The 18,571-nt window shown below is 42.4% G+C and overlaps 1 protein-coding gene across 5 annotated transcripts in view; it reads left to right on the top strand.

The window, feature by feature from the left end:
• LOC109875483 (phosphofurin acidic cluster sorting protein 2) overlaps window positions 1–16,760 on the top strand; it is a 101,039-nt gene extending 84,279 nt beyond the window's left edge. Inside the window, exons 18-25 of one of the 5 annotated variants that reach the window (XM_031799291.1) lie at window positions 1,779–1,890; window positions 2,261–2,293; window positions 4,775–4,817; window positions 8,509–8,551; window positions 8,919–9,057; window positions 9,724–9,947; window positions 10,285–10,398; window positions 12,392–16,760. In XM_031799291.1, the coding sequence (XP_031655151.1) occupies window positions 1,779–1,890; window positions 2,261–2,293; window positions 4,775–4,817; window positions 8,509–8,551; window positions 8,919–9,057; window positions 9,724–9,947; window positions 10,285–10,398; window positions 12,392–12,510 (827 nt within the window). In that variant the 3' untranslated portion in view covers window positions 12,511–16,760. The remainder of the gene's footprint in view (window positions 1–1,778; window positions 1,891–2,260; window positions 2,294–4,774; window positions 4,818–8,508; window positions 8,552–8,918; window positions 9,058–9,723; window positions 9,948–10,284; window positions 10,399–12,391) is intronic. The other 4 variants (XM_020467812.2, XM_031799294.1, XM_031799293.1 and 1 more) reach the window with 4 other exon arrangements.
• Window positions 16,761–18,571: the final 1,811 nt, after the last annotated feature.

The following is an 18,571-nucleotide window of genomic DNA, read 5'->3' on the forward strand; positions in this document are numbered from 1 at the left end:
TCTTCACCACACTGTCTGTGTGGGTGGACCATTTCAGTTTGTCAGTGATATGTACGCCGAGGAATTTAAACATTCCACATTCTCCACTACTGTCCCGTCGATGTGGATGGGGGGATGCTCCCTCTGCTGTTTCCTGAAGTTCACAATAATTGTCTTTATTTTTTTGACGTTGAGTGAGAGGTTATTTTCCTGGCACCAGACTCCCAGAGACCTCACCGCCTCCCTGTAGGCTGTCTCGTCATCGTTGGTAATCAAACCTACTACTGTGTTGTCTGCAAACTTGATGATTGAGTTAGAGGCATGCTTGGCCACGCAGTCATGGGTGAACAGGGACTACAGGAGGGGGCTGAGTACGCACCCTTGTGGGGCCCCAGTGTTGAGGATCAGTGAAGTGGAGGTGTTTCCTACCTTCAGCACATGGTGCCAGCCCATCAGGAAGTCCAGGACCCAATTGCACAGGGCGAGGTTCAGACCCAGGGCCTCGAGCCTAATGATGAGCTTAGAGGGTACTATGGTATTGAATGCTGAGCTATAGTCAATGAAGAGCATTCTTACATAGGTATTCCTCTTCTCTAGATGGGATAAGGCAGTGTGATAGCGATTGCATCGTCTGTTGACCTATTGGGGCGGTATGCAAATTGAAGTGGGTCTAGGGTGACAGGTAGGGTGGAGGTGATATGATCCTTGACAAGTCTCTCAAAGCACCTCATGATGACAGAGGTGAGTGCTACGGGAAGATAGTAATTTAGTTCAGTTATCTTTGCATTCTTGGCTACAGGAACAATGGTGCCCATCTTGAAGCATGTGGGGACAGCAGACTGGGATAGGGAGAGATTGAATATGTTCGTAAACACACCAGCCAGCCGTCTGGGCCGGCAGCCTTGCGAGGGTTAACACTTTTAAATGTCTTACTCGGCAACGAAGTCCCACAGTCCTTGGTAGCGGGTCACGTCGGTGGCACTGTGTTATCCTCAAAGCGGGCAAAGAAGGTGTTTAGCTTGTCCGGAAGCAAGGCGTTGGTGTCTGCGACGTGGCTGGTTTTCCTTTTGTAGTCCATGATTGTCTGTAGACCCTGCCACATATGTCTTGTGCCTGAGCCGTTGAATTGCGACTCCACTTTCTCTATACTGACGTTTTGCCTGTTTGATTGCCATGCGGAGGGAATGACTGCTCTGTTTGTATTCTGCCATATTTCCAGACACCTTGTTATGTTTAAATGTGGTGGTTTGCGCTTTCAGTTTTGCACGAATGCTGCCATCTTTCCACTGTTTCTGTTTAGGGTAGGTTTTAATAGTCACAGTGGTACAACTATACACTTCCTGATAAAGGCAGTTCCCGTATCAGTATATTTGTCAGTATTATTCCCGGAAGCTACCCGAAACATATCCCAGTCTGCGTGATCAAAACAATCTTGAAGCGTGGATTCCGATTTGATCAGACCAGCATTGAATAGTTCTTAGCACCGGTACTTCCTGTTTGAGTTTCTGCCTACAGGAAGGAAGGAGCAAAATGGAGTCGTGGTCAGATTTGCTGAAAGGAGGGGGGGGGGGGGCTTGTATCCCGGAAGTTGGAGTAACAGTGGTCTATAGTGTTTCATCAGCGCAAGTACTACAGTCGATATGCTGATAGGATTTGTTCTTAAAAAGTACTAGTTTGATCATTCTAATATCGTATTTATTATTAAAAACATTATTACAAATATATAAGTTATTATTTATGTACAGGGTATTCATTGCAGTAAGAACAAAAACATGATAGATTGTGCCCTCCACTTTGAGTTTCCATAGACAACATTGATGTAGCAGGCCGCGTGTCTCAGTACCTGGCTGGGGCCAGCGTCTCGCACCAGTGTCCCATCTCTGAGGCAATGCTCACCTACAAACAGAAAAGGTAAGGTGTGTGTGTGTGTGCAAGCAAGCGTGTGCATGCATGTGAGTACAGAATGAATGGGTGATATTTAAGGGCGTGTGCATGTGTTTATGAAATGTCTGGTAAAATGTAGATATTATGTATGTAGATATTTTTGTATGCTATTATTCTATTATGCTATTAAACTATATTTGGATTATCTATTGTGTTCTATAGTGCTCCCTCTACGCTTCAGATTTTTCAATTTTGTGGCTTCATTCTCATTAATTTATCTTTGGAAAAAGCAACACTAATGCTAATTGACTCATAACTCATGAAGAAAGAACAACGACGACTCGTACCATTTTACCACACTGAGTTATTCTACCTTTTTCTTTCATTTGCATTCAAGGAAGAGAAGCTTGTATTTTGATTTTTACATCAGGTACCTGGCCACATAATACACAAATGCCTTTCGTTTGACCCCGCCCCCCTGCTGTGTTGCATTTTGTACACCAATATAACCTGTGACCCCTTGTTGTCTAATGTCTAACCCGCCCACACATAACTCGCTGTTCGTCTTAACTTCATATCTGGTCTGCATCGACTACCCCCGTATTGATTTGAGTTTTTGCATGTCTAACTGTCTTAACCAATAGTTTGTTTGTCTGGCTTGGTTGGCTTTTGGTTTGGATTTGGTTTGGATATGTGGATTTTGGATAATATACAACCGCATTAAAGGTACAGTCAGCAATATGACATATAACCCATCATACACTGCTGGGTGACTTCCTGCTTACAGAAGTCAACAACAAAAGTCAAATCTGCCAAGGCTGCCATTGTTGGATCTTTCCAATGTCGGCACGCCTCAAAGGAGTGCCGAACTTGCAAATTGGAAAGAGCCCATACTGGCCATTTGTTATTGTTGAAATATGTCATCAGGAAGTCACCCCGCTGTGTTTGATGATGTCACATTGCTGACTCTACCTTTAAGGTCTCCCACATACATTGCTCTTTGAAGTTGGGAACAGTAGGGCAAACTGTTGACTCAATGAGATCTAAGAGAAAAAGGTTGACATTGATGTGTTCTTTCCTATTAGCTCAGAGAGAGGAGGACAAGTGTAAAGAAGGAGAGATGATAGTGGAGATCTAATTAGGTGGTTTGAAGAGGAGGGAGGGAGGGAGGGAGGGGTGGGTGGGTGGATAGTGCGGAGGTAGAGAACACCAGCCACGTGACACACTCTATCACCCACACACACGACACACACACCTGCATGTGTGACTGTTATTTTCACATCTCTGCTCAGATGTCACTGTTGACCCACCTCAGAAACTATTTTTGCCTTGTAAGAGTGTAATGACACACACACACCCACACACTTTATATCCACCAGGGAGGATGAGCACTCAAACATTTAAAGGTCACCTTAACAATTACCAGGCGTATAAAAAGGCACGGTGTACTGTATTATAGGAACAAAGGGGTGCTGAAAGGTGACTTTTGATTGGCTAATCCCAGTCTCTCCCGGTCTCCTCTTGGTGACAGAGACAGAGTCCACTGAGTATTGTCACAACATGACGAGAGCCGACCGAGTCCAAACTCTGCAGAGAGGAGTAATGCTTTCATCTATCATGTGTTTTCAGATCAGTGCCATTGAAGAACAGGAGACCAGGAGAGGAAGCCGCGTTAGAATATTGAGACACACCTAAAGATTATCCTAGATCAGGGCTCTGATTCATCAACCTGCTATTTATTAGAATAAGGTGCCCTAGATTAGACTTAGAGTGAAACCCTACAGGATCGTAGCTCTCCAGGAACAGGGTATCTGGTCAGATAGGCAGGGGAGACTGTACTGTACACCAAGGGCCCGACTGAGTTTGCTTAATTTGCATCGTTTCTACCTACTTGTCTTCTTTCTCTTTGAAAAGCAAGGGTGCAAAGTCTCAGATGTGTATACTCAATATTTTAGTCAATGCTTTTTCCATCTTTAAAAACTCTAGAAAACCCTCAATGCTACTCTCGGGTGTGTTTCACGAGGGAGATGAACTTGTCATGCTCTGTTTGTCCTACCTCTTTGCTGTTCTAACATGCTTTTCTCACAGCTCTTTTCACCATGCGCTCCAAAAATTCACCCCCTCTGGCCTCATTTTGCAGGTTATTTTGGTTTTACACCAGCCGTATCCAGCTTTTTAAGCTAATTTGGGGGGGATTTATGAGAAATAGGGAAGGATAGCTTTGGTAAGATGACGGCAGCACTACCAACTTCACATAGAAGTAGTTGACTGGGACCGAACATATGAAATATGCTAACTATCCTTTAGCCCTCTGTCTATAAAGGCCCCTTTACAAATACAGGGGTGAATTCTAACTTCTACTTAAGTAAACTTTTTGCTTAGTCTCCCATTGACATCAATGAATAACTAAGTTAAAACCTAAATGTACCTAAATGGAAATTAGGATTTGCCCCACACTGTATAGTTCTGTTGATTTTCATCTGTTGATTTTTTTTTCAGCCAATCAGTATTCTTAAGTACTGAGAAACCAAAACCAGCGGGATTGCAGAACTCACCCTGTATATTGGGTTCACATTCAATGTCACCAACAATGTTAACCCCCTCACTCCTCCACTGCTCACGTCACAGCAGGCTTACAACGCACCCGTTTAGGGGTCGGTTGTAAGGAGCGTTCCCTGGCATTCTCATCGCGGCATGACCTTCATTCCCAAAATGTTCCTGGTTTTCCAGAACCACTTGGGAGGCGCCATGTCTCATCGATTCCGATTGGACATCCCTTAGCCACACACACAAACTCATTCTTCCTTCAGCGCCATCACACCACCACATCCAAACAGGGAGAGTGTTGATCCTGGTGCGTTGTGTTAACGCGAAACTAACATTATTATATGTTATCCATTTGCTCCCTCAGCCCTGACGAGGACTCCTGTCAGAAGTTTGTGCCATTCATTGGGGTAAGAATATTCACTTGCAACGAAATAACTTGAGTGTTATCTTTGAGCGCTCATCTCCAGTTAGATAATTAGCTGTCATTTCTTTGAAGCTGTCATGATAAAACACAATGACAACAGATTTGTATTGCTGTTTTATTGAGGAAAGTTTTACATGCAATGACTGTGATATGTGGTTGTTTTCTACTTACACTCTCACAGTGCATTCAGAAAGTATTCAGCCCCATTTTCCACATTTGTTATGTTACATTCTAAAATGGATTAAATAAAACATTTTCCTCTTAAATCTACACACAATACCACAAACTCACGAAGCGAAATCAGGTTTTTAGAAATTGAGCTCCGGTGCATCCTGTTTCCATTTATCATCATTGAGATGTTTCTACAACTTGATTAGAGTCCACCTGTGGTAAATTCAATTGATTGGGCATGATTTGGAAAGGCACACACCTGTCTATATAAGGTCCCACAGTTGACAGTGCATGTCAGAGCAAAAACCAAGCCATGGTGTTGAATGAATAGTCCGTAGAGCTCCGAGAAAGGATTGTGTTTTGGCACAGCTCTGGGAAAGGGTATGCTTGCAGCATAGAAGGTCCCCAAGAACACAGTGGCCTCCATTATTCTTAAATGGAAAAAGTTTGGAAGCACCAAGACTTGTCTGGAGCTGGCCGCCTGGCCAAACTGAACAATCAGGGGAAAAGGGCCTTGGTCAGGGAGGTGACCAAGAACCCGATGGTCACTATGACAGAGCTCCAGAGTTCCTCTGTGGAGATGGGAGAACCTTCCAGGAGGCCTTTAAGGTAGAGTGGCCAGACATAAGTCACTCCTCAGTAAAAGGCACACGACAGCCCGCTTGGAGTTTGCCAAAAGGCGCCAGACCATGAGAAACAAGATTTAACACTTTGGCCTGAATGCCAAGCGTCACGTCTGGAGGAAACCTGGCACCATCCCTAAGGTGAAGCATAGTGGTGGCAGCATCATGCTGTGGGGATGTTTTTCAGTGGCAGGGACTGGCAGACTAGTCAAGATCGAGGGAAAGATGAACGGAGCAAAGTACAGAGATGTCCTTGATGAAAACCTGCTCCAGAACGCTCAGGACCTCAGACTGGTGCAAAGGTTCACATTCCAACAGGACAACGACCCTTAGAAAACAGCCAAGACAACGTAGGAGTGCCTTTGGGACAATTCTCTGAATGTCCATGAGTGGCCCAGCCAGAGCGCAGACTTGAACCAGATCGAACATCTCTGGAGAGACCTGAAAATAGCTGTGCAGCGACACTCCCCAGCCAACCTGACAGAGATTGAGAGGATCTGCAGAGAAGTATGGGAGAAACTCCCCAAATGCAGGCGTGCCAAGCTTGTAGTGTCATACCCAAGAAGTCTCAATGCTGTAATCTCTGCCAAAGGTGCTTCAACAAAGTACTGAGTGAAGGGTCTGAATGCTTATGTAAATGTGATATTTCCGTTTTAATTTGGGGTCACCTAGAAAAGTCCTTGTTTTTTAAAGAAAGTACATTTTTTGACCGTTAAAATAACATCAAATTGATCAGAAATACAGTGTAGACATTGTTAATGTTGTAAATGACTATTGTAGCTGGAAATGGTAGATTTAAAAAAATATATATATATATGGAATATCTACATAGGCGTACAGAGGCCCATTATCAGCAACCATCACACTGTGTTCCAATGGCATGTTGTGTTAGCTAATCCAAGTTCATCATTTTAAATGAGTAATTGATAATTAGAAAACCCTTTTCCAATTATGTTAACACAGCTGAAAACTGTGCTAAACAAAATCTGATTCAAGAAGCAAAAAAACTGGCCTTCTTTTGACTAGTTGAGTATCTGGAGCATCTATCAAGCACAAGGCGAGACCTAAATGCAGACACAGGAAGCAGATGGTTTAAGTCTTACAATATTTATTAATCCAAAGGGGTAGGCAAGAGAGTGGTCGTGGACAGGAAGGTCAAAACCAGATCAGAGTCCAGGAGATACAGAGTGGCAGATGCTCATGGTCAAGGCAGGCAGAATGGTCAGGCAGGCGGGAACAACGTCCAGAAACAGGAAAGGGACAAAACTGGGAGGACTAGAAGATGGAGAATGCAAAAAGCAGGAGAACGGGGAAAACGCTAGTTGACTTGGAAATTACGAACTGGCACAGAGAGACAGGAAACCCAGGGATGAATACACTGGGGGAAAATAATCAACACCTAGAGGTGGTGGAGACGATCACAAGGACAGGTGAAACAAATCAGGGCGTGACAGCATCAGCATTTGTGGGTTCGATTACAGGCTCAAAATGGCCAGAAACAAAGAACTTTCTTCTGAAACTCGTCAGTCTATTCTTGTTCTGAGAAATGATGGCTATTCCATGCAAGAAATTGCCAAGACACTGAAGATCTTGTGCAACGCTGTGTACTACTCCCTTCACAGAACAGCGCAAACTGACTCTAACCAGAATAGAAAGAGGGGTGGGAGGCCCCAGTGCACAACTGAGCAAGAGGACAAGTACATTAGTGTCTAGTTTAAGATGCCTCACAAGTCCTCAACTGGCAGCTTCATTAAATAGTGCCCGCAAACACCAGTCTCAACGTCAACAGTGAGGAGGCGACTCTGGGATGCTGGCCTTCTGGGCAGAGTTGCAAAGAAAAAGACATATCTCAGACTGGCCAATAAAAATAAAATATTAAGATGGGCAAAAGAACACAGACACTGGACAGAGGAACTCTGCCTAGAAGGCCAGCATCCCGGAGTCGCCTCTTCACTGTTGACGTTGAGTCAGTTTGTCAATTTCTACCCCTGGTCAGCTGTAAGTGCTGTTAGTGGAAGTGGAATCGTCTAGGAGCAACAACTGCTCAGCCGCGAAGTGGTAGGCCATAGAAGCTCACAGAACGTGTACCTTGTCAAATCTTTTGTCCTCTGTTGCAACATTCACTACCGAGTTCCAAACTGCCTCTGGTAGCAACATCAGCACAAGAACTGTTCGTCGGGAGCTTAATGAAATGGGTTTCCATGGCCACGCAGCTGCACACAAGCCTAAGATCACCATGCACGATGCCAAGTGTCGGCTGGAGTGGTGTAAAGCTTGCCGCTGTTGGACTCTGGTTCAGTGGAAATGTATTCTCTGGAGTGATGGCAGTCAACTGGTTTTGGCGGATGCCAGGAGAACACTACCTGCATAGTGCCAACTGTAAACTTTTGTGGAGGAGGAATAACAGTCTGGGGCTGTTTTTCACGGTTCGGGCTAGGCCCACTAGTTCCAGTATAGGGAAATCTTAACGCTATAGCACACAATGACATTCTAGATGATTCTGTTCTTCCAACTTTCTGGCAACAGTTTGGGGAAAGCCCTTTTCTATTTCAGCATGACATTGCCTCCGTGCACAAAGCGAGGTTCATAGAGAAATGGTTTGTCGAGATCGGTGTGGAAGAACTTGACTGGCCTGAACAGAGCCCTGACCCCAACCACATCGACCACCTTTGGGATGAATTGGAATGTCGACTGCGAGCCAGGCCTTATCGCCCAACATCAGTGCCCGACCTCACTAATGCACGAGTGAGATGTTTGACAAGCAAGTGTCCACACACTTTTGGTCATGTATTATACCTTGGTTAAATGTACTGACTGGATAAGAGTGTCTGTTAAATGACCAGAATGTAAATCTCAATCGTGGTTTTTGTCCCCACACAGCTGGTGAAAGTGGGCATCGTTGAGCACAACCTTTCAACCTCAAGTAAGACATCCTACTCTTTATTTTCCTTTGACCCTATGTTTGCTTTGTATTGTCTGATAATCCATTGTTTCGAATGAGATGGGAGGAAGAAGGGAAGACTGAGAGAGAAGAGGCCCAGCAGGCAAAATACTGAATGCATGACGTCTTAATCATGTAATATTTTTCTTGTAAAATGGTTTTCTGGTTAAAAGACTTAATATAACTCTTTTACAACCGCTGTTGCGCCTTTTTCATGATGAGATCAAGACGTCATGAGACAGACGTCATATTGGTTGTTAATTGGTTAGATAACCCGAATAAACCAGATAAAGATGCATTTTTTCTGGTTACTTAAAGACGTTAACAAAACCTCCTCCCTAATCCCCAGTGGACTCTGATGATGCTGTGATGGGGAGCATCAATATGCTGGCCTCCCCTCCCCCCCCACCGGGACCACCCTACATGAAGGACCTGACCTGCACCCCGCCCCCCTCCCCCTCCGTCTCAGCCACCCTCGCCGGAGCCGGGTACGTACTGTACCCAAGATGTCTTGTTAATTAATGTCTCTTTCCTTCCTCCTTTCCTTAAACATTATTTGATCTCAAGGTTCAACCTTATAACTGTACAATGGCTACAACCCCGACAGAGGCCCATTGGCCACAGTAGCCAATAAAACAATTTCAGAAGGTACAGACCACACCTTCCACATGAATTAGTTTCTTATTATATTTTGGGTTCTGATGGGGTAAGGCAGTGGAACTTTGCTCATGAGGCATTTGTAAACTATATGTTATTAATTTAAATAGCAAAAGATGGACCAATGTGGAGTGTGTGACAAAGGATAGCCATCCTTCAACACCCCACTTTCCTGCCACTCCCCGATGAATGACCTTTCTCCATCCAGATGTTCCTTGGAGACCAGATGTTGGGAAGGGGGGGAAGGGGGAATGACCACTTGTCTTCAGTGTTCTGTGTTCCAGTCTTTCACTGGAGCTCTACTGTACCCTTTCTCTTCTTCCTTTTTATGACTTGACCTGTAAGTTGTACATAATAAACTAAACTGGCTACAGCCACACACAAGTTCAGATGGTACTCGACCTCGCAGTTTGGGCCTTTTTCTTCCCTTTCATGGATACAAAACGTTCATATGACGTTCTTGTGACGTTTCTCTCCCATATCCCTCCGCCCTGCAGCTCTCCGGTGACGGGCGGGGAGGTGATGGGGCTCCAGGTGGACTACTGGGCATGTCACGGCGTCGACAAGAAGAAGGAAGGTGAGAAGCGAGACGTGGGCATCAAGAATACCCTGAAGAGCAACTTCCGCTCGCTGCAGGTGTCCCGCATCCCCAACGGGGGCGAGCTGACCCCTCCTCCCGGCATGGCCATGACTGTCGTCATGAAGGAGAAGAACAAGAAAGGTGGGTGTCGCTTTACTGAAAGCCAAAGAGTGTAATGCGTTATTACCCGTTATAAGCGTTAATGCCACCTTACAACTCATAGCATGTTATGTTTTTCTTTATGAAAATGTGTCACTGATGAATAAGAAGGCTTTTTCTGGTTGTAATCTAGTTATCTGGCCAAATACAGCAACAATCAGATGTTGTGTTTATGTCGTCACGAAAAATACATCTTTACCTTTACATCTTTAGTCAAAATAAATATAATAATTGTAAAAAAAATGTTTATGGCAAATGATCTCTTTTATTTTACCGATGTCCTCTCTCTCTCTTCTCTTTCTCACACTTTGATGAGCAGTGATATTCCTGAGTAAAAAGCCCAAGGAGAAGGAGGTGGACTCCAAGAGCCAGGTGATCGAGGGCATCAGCAGGCTGATCTGCGCTGCCAAACACCAGCACACCATGCTGAGAGGTACAGGCCTGACAAACACACGCACACATACGTAAGCATACACACATACCCACATATAGGGCTGTTGCGGGGACCGTCAGTGCTTGACTTGGGCAGGAGCTCACCAGAGCTGAGTACTGGCACATCACATTTTCTACTGCTTGAGCTCCTGTTCCTCGAATAGAATATTAACTCAAAAGTATTGTGGAGCTCCTGCATAAGCAGTACTTGCACCCAAAATGAGTACTGTCACCTAATTTCAGTCCAAATCAAGTACTGCTGACCGTATTACCGCCACACCTGCAGTCATGAGTCATGACCGCAGTCAAATTCCATGTGACCGTTGAGTCACGGTAATCTCCTCTGGACATGTGTTAGTAGTACCCAACTCACTAAAGACCATCAGGTCTTAATGGCCTGGTACTCAGCGCTCTATTGTCCTTCTAAACACTCTCACATCAATGCAAATAGAATGGAAAAATCACATCAAACACTTATCATCAAAACAGTATCATGCTTTTAAAACTCACCGCACTGTGATTGATCAATTTGAAGAAAGTAGGTTGAAACTGAGTGGAAAACATGGTCACTGTGGATGTTGTTTCAAAGCCTAACATAACGAAATTGACAGCACTTTCTAAGGTGATGATTCATTCAAAACACCCATACGCATATTAGAGCATTTGCATACGCATAGGCCTATGAGTCCAAGCCTGGGGGAAAAATGAAATTCAAATCATGATTGTGCCATTATATGGCTACCGCATAGGCCTATTACGCACGGCATAAAAACTTTCAAAAACAAGATAGATTTAAGTTGTAGAAACTTTGGTCTAATTGGTCTACTCTAGCCTATACTCCAAAATGAAACAAGTTTGAGTAATCGCCTTTGAATGTGGACTGTATTATTAAGCATACTGGATGGATTGTTTACCTTACCTTATGCTACTCTCCAAACTATCTATCCATGAGTCTGGGAGGCTGTCAACAAATTAAATGAAATATGTTTAGTTGTGAAAACGTTACTATGGTTTCCACCAAAAAGAGGAGGAGCCCAGCTGCTACTATATTTATTTCTCAGCTGCTCATATTAAGCACATGCTCCACTATAAAACCAGAATAGCTTACCCGAGAGAGAGAGCAGCGTGTGCAGCCTGAGTCAAGGAACAGAGCGCAAGCTTTTATTTGCGACTTTCTCAAATCATCAAAGGCCTATAGTCGCATCATGCAGCCCATATATGTTTTGATTTCTGAGACATTCTAAGGTTTGTATCATCACAACTAAAGTTATTAAATAACTCTAAATCTAGTGTATAGGATCTGTTTCAAATGGTCACCTATACACTCAACAAAGCCACTTCATATGTGCACTCGCTCCAGAATAGGAAAAATATCCGTTCTATTTTATTCAGCTAAATTCAAATGATATTCTTCTTAATATAAAATCATAATCTAAATTAATGTCACGGGACTCATAAGCATATCTTGTCTGCTAAATGAACTAGCCTACAGCCTATGGCAAGGAGCATAGCCAGATTACATATATTCTCTTCTTCTGAAATACATTTTCTTTGTATAATAATGTTTCCTTAGACCTGCCTAAAAGAAATAATGGATTCATTGTGATGGTGTCTATTAAATGGAGATGTTCCAAAGGCGCACATCAGCGGCTTGTATGCGTGGAGGCTGAGCGTGTTTATGTTAATTAACGGGAGACCAACAGTAATTCGACTAGAAATGTCATGACTGCCACAGCCCTCCCCACAAATCCCACTCTGCATCTCTTCAACGCATGCATGCACCCATATGTTCAATGATACATGTACACTACATACTCATTCTGTTTATACACATACTGTAGAGTATGTGCTGAAGACATACACACACATAGGTTCATGTGAATTCCCTGAATAGCCTCTATTCCATTTTTGAGTCTTTAAGATGTGCAATATTACCACCAAGTGGTTGAAAATGAACACTTTTGCATCTCTCTCCTCTCTCTCTCTCTCTATAGTGTCCATTGACGGTGTGGAGTGGAATGACGTCAAGTTTTTCCAGCTGGCCGCCCAGTGGCCCACTCACGTCAAGCACTTTCCTGTTGGCATCTTCGGCTACACCAAGCCTGCCATGTGACATATCACTGCCACCTAAACCCAAGTATGGGTAGCTGCAGCCCAATATGGCGACCGGAGTATGGGCAAGCGGGTGTGTCGAAAGGAGTGGGTGTATGGAAAGCTAATCAACTAATTGGGAAGATTTGTTGCCACTAAAGACCGTTTTGCATGGCTGATACGAGTCAATAAGCCACCGACCACTGCAGCGGTTTTGTATCGAGGTGCCTGCTGACCAGCGGTGCTTCCCACTGGGCAGCCGTGTCACATAGTCGCCAGCGGTAGCTAACATGGCAACAACAACAAAAATCTCCCATGATTTTGTTTCCAATAGGATAGAAGCCTACACAAGAAATAACTAATATTGATAACCATGGAGATTTCACATTGACACATACATACAGTCTACTCAATGGGCAGGGCATGAAGGGCAACAACACCTGGACACAGTGTCCTTGCTCCCGCTTTTCCAAGCACCACTGTCCCGGTGTGAGAAGTAGCTATTTAGAAGCCAGGGTGACCGTCACAGTGAGCATACGCATACAAGCAATAGTACACCCATCATCAGTACTTTTTTTTTTTTTTAAATAAACAATTGTCAGTTTTACAACTTAAAAGGTACAATTATTTGTGTAAAACTAACAGCGAAATACGAATCAAACTCAAGTCCAAACTCTCTCAGTACGATAGTTGTGTGGTAAGAACCGGAACAAAAAAACTGCATCATCAAAACCGTCTAACCCACTGGTTCTCAATCCTGGTCCTGTGGACCCAAAGGGATGCATTTTATTTTTTTCAACTCATGAGGCTTTGGTGATTTAAATCAGGTTTGTAGTGCTAGAGCAAAAATCTAAATGTGCACCCCTTTGGGTCCCCAGGATCAGGATTGAGAACCAGTGGTCTAACCTATAGTAGAGCGCTTTCGACATATCCATTCCTTTCCACACGCCCACTACTTTCCTTTCGACACACCCACTCCTTTCCACACACCCACTACTTTCCTTTCGACACACCCACTCGGCCATACTCAGGTCGACATATTGGGCTGCAGCTACCCCCTTCTCTCTAAACCCTGACCCTAGAACAGCCATTATCTCTCCCATAGAGAGAGACAAGCTGGATTCCATTCTGAAAAATCACTCCCCTCCTTTCTGTTCTTTGATATTTGTATTTACTAGATATTGAGGCTATAAATATGGTAATAGCTCCATCAAGTGAAGATTATAGGTCCTTACATGCTGGTTCCCAATGTTTCAAAATGAAATTATTAGAAATACATTTCTAAGTCTAAGTTTGAAATGAATCCAACTCTTTCAGCTCTCCATGGGCTTTCCAAGTTACCGAAGGTAGTGGGGAAAGCTGGGAGTAAAATCCACCAGATTGGAACCCAGCCGAGGCTGCTCTGACCAAGCAATAAAACGTAAACAAACCCCCTAGTCCTTTTCCTGTGGAAACTGTCCAATTACAAACCTGTGTTCCCAGTATAAAATGGATGTTGCTGTCAACGTCAAATGTTACTGTTTTATCCACCAGCAAAAAAAATAAGGGAAAAAATGTATGCTGCCTTTTAAGTATAATAGTATATATTGTGGTTAGAAACTTAGAATGGCCACCTGTAATGGCAGCTTTGTTGGCACTTTTTGTTACTATATTATTATTTCTGTGAAATCCTATATTGGTAAATGTCCTGTATATAATGCAAGAGGATTGAAGGGGTGCGTTGGAGTGTGTTCGCAGTGTGTGCCGGGAGGCAGTGTGTGTTACTGATTTTTAAGGGAAAGGGTGGGATGCTAAGAGAGGAATTGCTGTGAAATTTGCAGAGGAACCCCTCTTGCTATGGAGAGATGTATTTCATTCTCTTTTTTTTATTGAGAAAAGTGACTTAAGTTTTTGATACACTACTTTCAAGCTAGTATATTTGCCTTCTTGATTTAGAAGCACATTTTACGGAAACAGAATAGGGACAATCAGTAAACCAAGATACTTGGAACTGTATAACGAGAGACGTTCATCAGAGAGTGGGATGTATTCTTAGACGAGATCAATGCAGGGACTTCACTTGTGAATTTGTGAAGAGGGACGTAGGTGCATGCAAGAATCTCTGGACACAAACGTGAATAGGAGAGAGGAGTGAGAGTGGGGGAGGACATGGAAAGAATGAAACAAATGTCTTGTTCCCAGTGCCCTGCTCTAACACACCTGATTAGCCTACTGTCTCTGCAAAGGGCTCAGCAGTGCAGTTTTCAGTAATACCTTTCTCACACTACTACTGAGTTGATCCAAGCTCTACTGCACTGGCCTGGTTAAGCATCCATTATAGTTGCTGGAATTGTGTTCCAAATGACCAGGTGGAAAGAAAATACAGTTAAACATAGTACAGTTTTGCTTGGTACAGTAGTGTGAAAAGGGTATAAGAATTCCCCGGTGCGTTGCTCGGTTCTTATTTACCGGTGACTTTGAAGTGGTGTTCTTTTTTCTAACTTCATCCATTCTGAAAGACAGCAATCCCTTTATGAACCTAGCGTGCCGTATTCAACAATGAACAAATTGCTGTCAACTGTTCTCTGTTTTTATACTCTCTTTAAAGATGGACCCACTCATAACGTTGAGTCAAAAAGGGCCACAGGCTTCATTGGTTTTTAGGGAATTGCCAGGATTGACTCTGGGTACATTGTGAGGGACCATTTTAATGTCGGCAATGTTTCTGTATCGTGTGTTGATGTTGTTTCATGAGGTGTGTTTTCTCATAGACCTATGGGGGAAATAACGTCCTGTGCCACTTCAGTCGAGGCTATGCAGGACACTGGAAGGAACTTGGAAGTCAAAACATCAGATTCCTGCCTTAGTTATTCCGCCTCCGTCTTTTGACCTGGTATGTTTGTGTTGTCTAATGTGACTTGACATGAAAAAAAAAGATTTTTTCCCCTTTTTTTAACTAGGCAAGTCAGTTAAGAACAAATTATTTTCAATGACGGCCTAGGAACAGTGGGTTATAACTGCCTGTTCAGGGGCAGAACGACAGATTTGTACCTTGTCAGCTCAGGGGGTTTGAACAGGCAACCTTCCGGTTACTAGTCCAATGCTCTAACCACTAGGCTACCCTGTCGCCCAAATGAAAATGCATTTCATTTGGATGAAAGTGTGTTTTGGAGACTTTTAAGTGTGTGTGTTTGTGTGTGCATGCGCTGATAAGGGATACTGTGTAACACCATTTGTCAATTTCAACCCTTTGAAAACTATGGCTTCACTTGCGATTAGATACCACATCTATAGTATTACATTTGATGTATTTTTTGTTCATCTTCACAGTGGTAGCTGATTTTAACAACAGTGTATGTTACAGTAAATTTTATCCTTCATGCATTGCTGACCGTCAAGGTGTCTTGTGTTTTTGCCTCGGAAAGAGGGAAGGTCTTCAGTCAATCCCACTCATTTCACTGTATAATGTTCCACTATTTCATGATACAAATCAACACTATATATATAAAAGTATGTGGACACCCCTTCAAATTAGTGGATTCGGCTATTTCAGCCACACCCATTGCTGACAGGTGTATAAAATCGAGCAGAGCCGAGTAATCTCCATAGTCAAACAGACAGTAGAATGGCCTTACTGAAGAGCTCAGTGACTTTCAACGTGGCACTGTCATAGGATGCCACCTTTCCAACAAGTCATTTCATCAAATTTCTGCCCTGCTAGAGCTGCCCTGGTCAACTGTATATTCATGCCCATGATTTTGGAATGAGATGTTGGACGACAAGGTGTCCACATACTTTCTTTCATGTAGTGTATGTATACATAACTGATACATAAATATGTTCCACTACTTAATAATACATATTTATATTATAGCACTACTTTTGGGAAGTCAAGCGGCACCAAGTAATACCTAGAAAAACTGGACAGTCTAATAACTCCAACATTGAGCTTTACAGCTCTTTTAAGTATAGTTAAAGTTTGCATATGTTTTTGCACAAACATTATTTTAAATGATGTGACAGACAGTATTCTTTCTTTTTTAAATGAACCACTAAGAGAATACAAGGAAAAATCTCTTGTTTTTATGATGTCATGTTTCATATCAGTTTTTGTTTATTGAAATATTTGTTTTATTTCCATCTTACTCTTTATTAAGTTTTTGTATGGCCATTTTATTATTCTAACCCTTTTTAAGAAAAGAGTTGAGCTCTTTTGTAAAGAAATTCTGTTTGGAAATTGGGTTTTGAAGTGTTGTAAGTGAAAAACAGGCTATTAAAGGAGTGTTGAGAGAATTTGCGTTTGTTTTACTTCTGTTTAAATTGGGAAAGATGCTCATGTTGTCATAATACCATGTAACTATTAACCATACTGAGACTTGTCTTTGCATACAGAACACACACACACACAGAATATGAGCTCATATCTGAGGCTGGACAGTGTTACATGGTGTTGTATTTCCCATACCAACAGCAGATGGCAGTGTCATTGTACACATCTGAATCATTATATGAATCTTTCACTTTAATGTTAATAATGTCAGATATTCCACACACCAGAGCTTAATTTCATATTCATTAAATCCGATCCAACTTTGGTTATCAAATAGGAAGCCTGCACCCTACCTCTCTGCCATCTGTGCCGCTCAGAGGCAAATCCAAATGTATTTGTCACATACACATGGTTAGCAGATGTTAATGCGAGTGTAGTGAAATGCTTGTGCTTCTAGTTTTGACCATGCAGTAATATCTAACAAGTAATTAACCTAACAATTTCACAACTACCTTATACACACAAGTATAAAGGAATGAATAAGAATATGTACATACAAATATATGAGTGAGTGATGGCCGAACGGCATCGGCAAGATGCAGTAGATGGTATAGAGTACAGTATATACATATGAGATGAGTAATGTAGGGTATGTAAACATTATATAAAGTGGCATTGTTTAAAGACAGGTCTGCTGATGATAGATGAAGGCAAGTGTACATTCAAATTTATAAAGAAATGGTCATCTCATAAGCACAATCAACAATAGCTGACTTGGGCAAACGTCCAGGGATTCAATTTGATCACGCATTGCAAAGCGCTGTCAACAATTTGGCTCTTAAAGGCATCTATATGAACCCAGGTCAGCTGATGATAGTCCTCATACATATTGTATTGTTCAAATGTTTTGCAGATACGAGCAATTCTCCAAGATGAACACAAATGGTTTCTAGCAAATCATTTGGTTTTAAATCAAACAAAGTCCCATATCATGCTGGTACACTACAAAGAATAACTCCACAGCTGGCAATTTTTTCATTCATGAAAGTGATGGAACAATCCTTATGTGTTGATTTAATATTTGTTTGATTATTCTTTTGGAAATCATATTGTCTAAGAAAAACAATTAACTATAAGCTTGGGTTACTATACAGATCTAAGAACTGTTTTAATGTATCCATTAGAAAGACATTAACCCAACTGCTGCTTCCTGTCCTGTTTAACCAATGGCTTAATCAAAATGATTCCGTGAGTTGAGGGCAAAAGGACGAGAATTTAAGCTCATCTGTTTAAGTGTGTTTACTAAACAAACTGCTCGAAGTGAGCTGAATTTGAACAAGCTTGTTGAGTATAATAAAGATGAATGTTTGCTAAAAACCACTTAAAACCACATTCGTCATTATCATATTTGACAGCATGTATTGCAGGTAGATTTTCAGAATTGTTTGTTTCATTACCTGTGTTTTTGCATATACACTACCATTCAAAAGTTTGAGGTCACTTAGAAAGTAAAATTTTTTGACCATTAAAATACCATCAAATTGATCAGAAATAGAGTGTAGACATTGTTAAATGACTATTGTAGCTGGAAACGACTGTACAGCGGCCCATTATCAGCAACCATCACTCCTGCGTTCCTATGACACGTTGCGTTAGCTAATCAAAGTTTAGCATTTTAAAAGGCTAATTGATTATTAGAAAACCCTTTTCTAATTATGTTAGCACAGCTGAAAACTGTTGTCCTGATTAAAGAAGCTATAAAACTGGCCTTTAGACTAGTTGAGTATCTGGAGCGTCAGCATTTGTGGATTCGATTACAGGCTCAAAATGGCCA

The sequence above is a fragment of the Oncorhynchus kisutch genome, linkage group LG20, assembly GCF_002021735.2.
Source record: "Oncorhynchus kisutch isolate 150728-3 linkage group LG20, Okis_V2, whole genome shotgun sequence".
Taxonomy (NCBI): domain Eukaryota; kingdom Metazoa; phylum Chordata; class Actinopteri; order Salmoniformes; family Salmonidae; genus Oncorhynchus; species Oncorhynchus kisutch.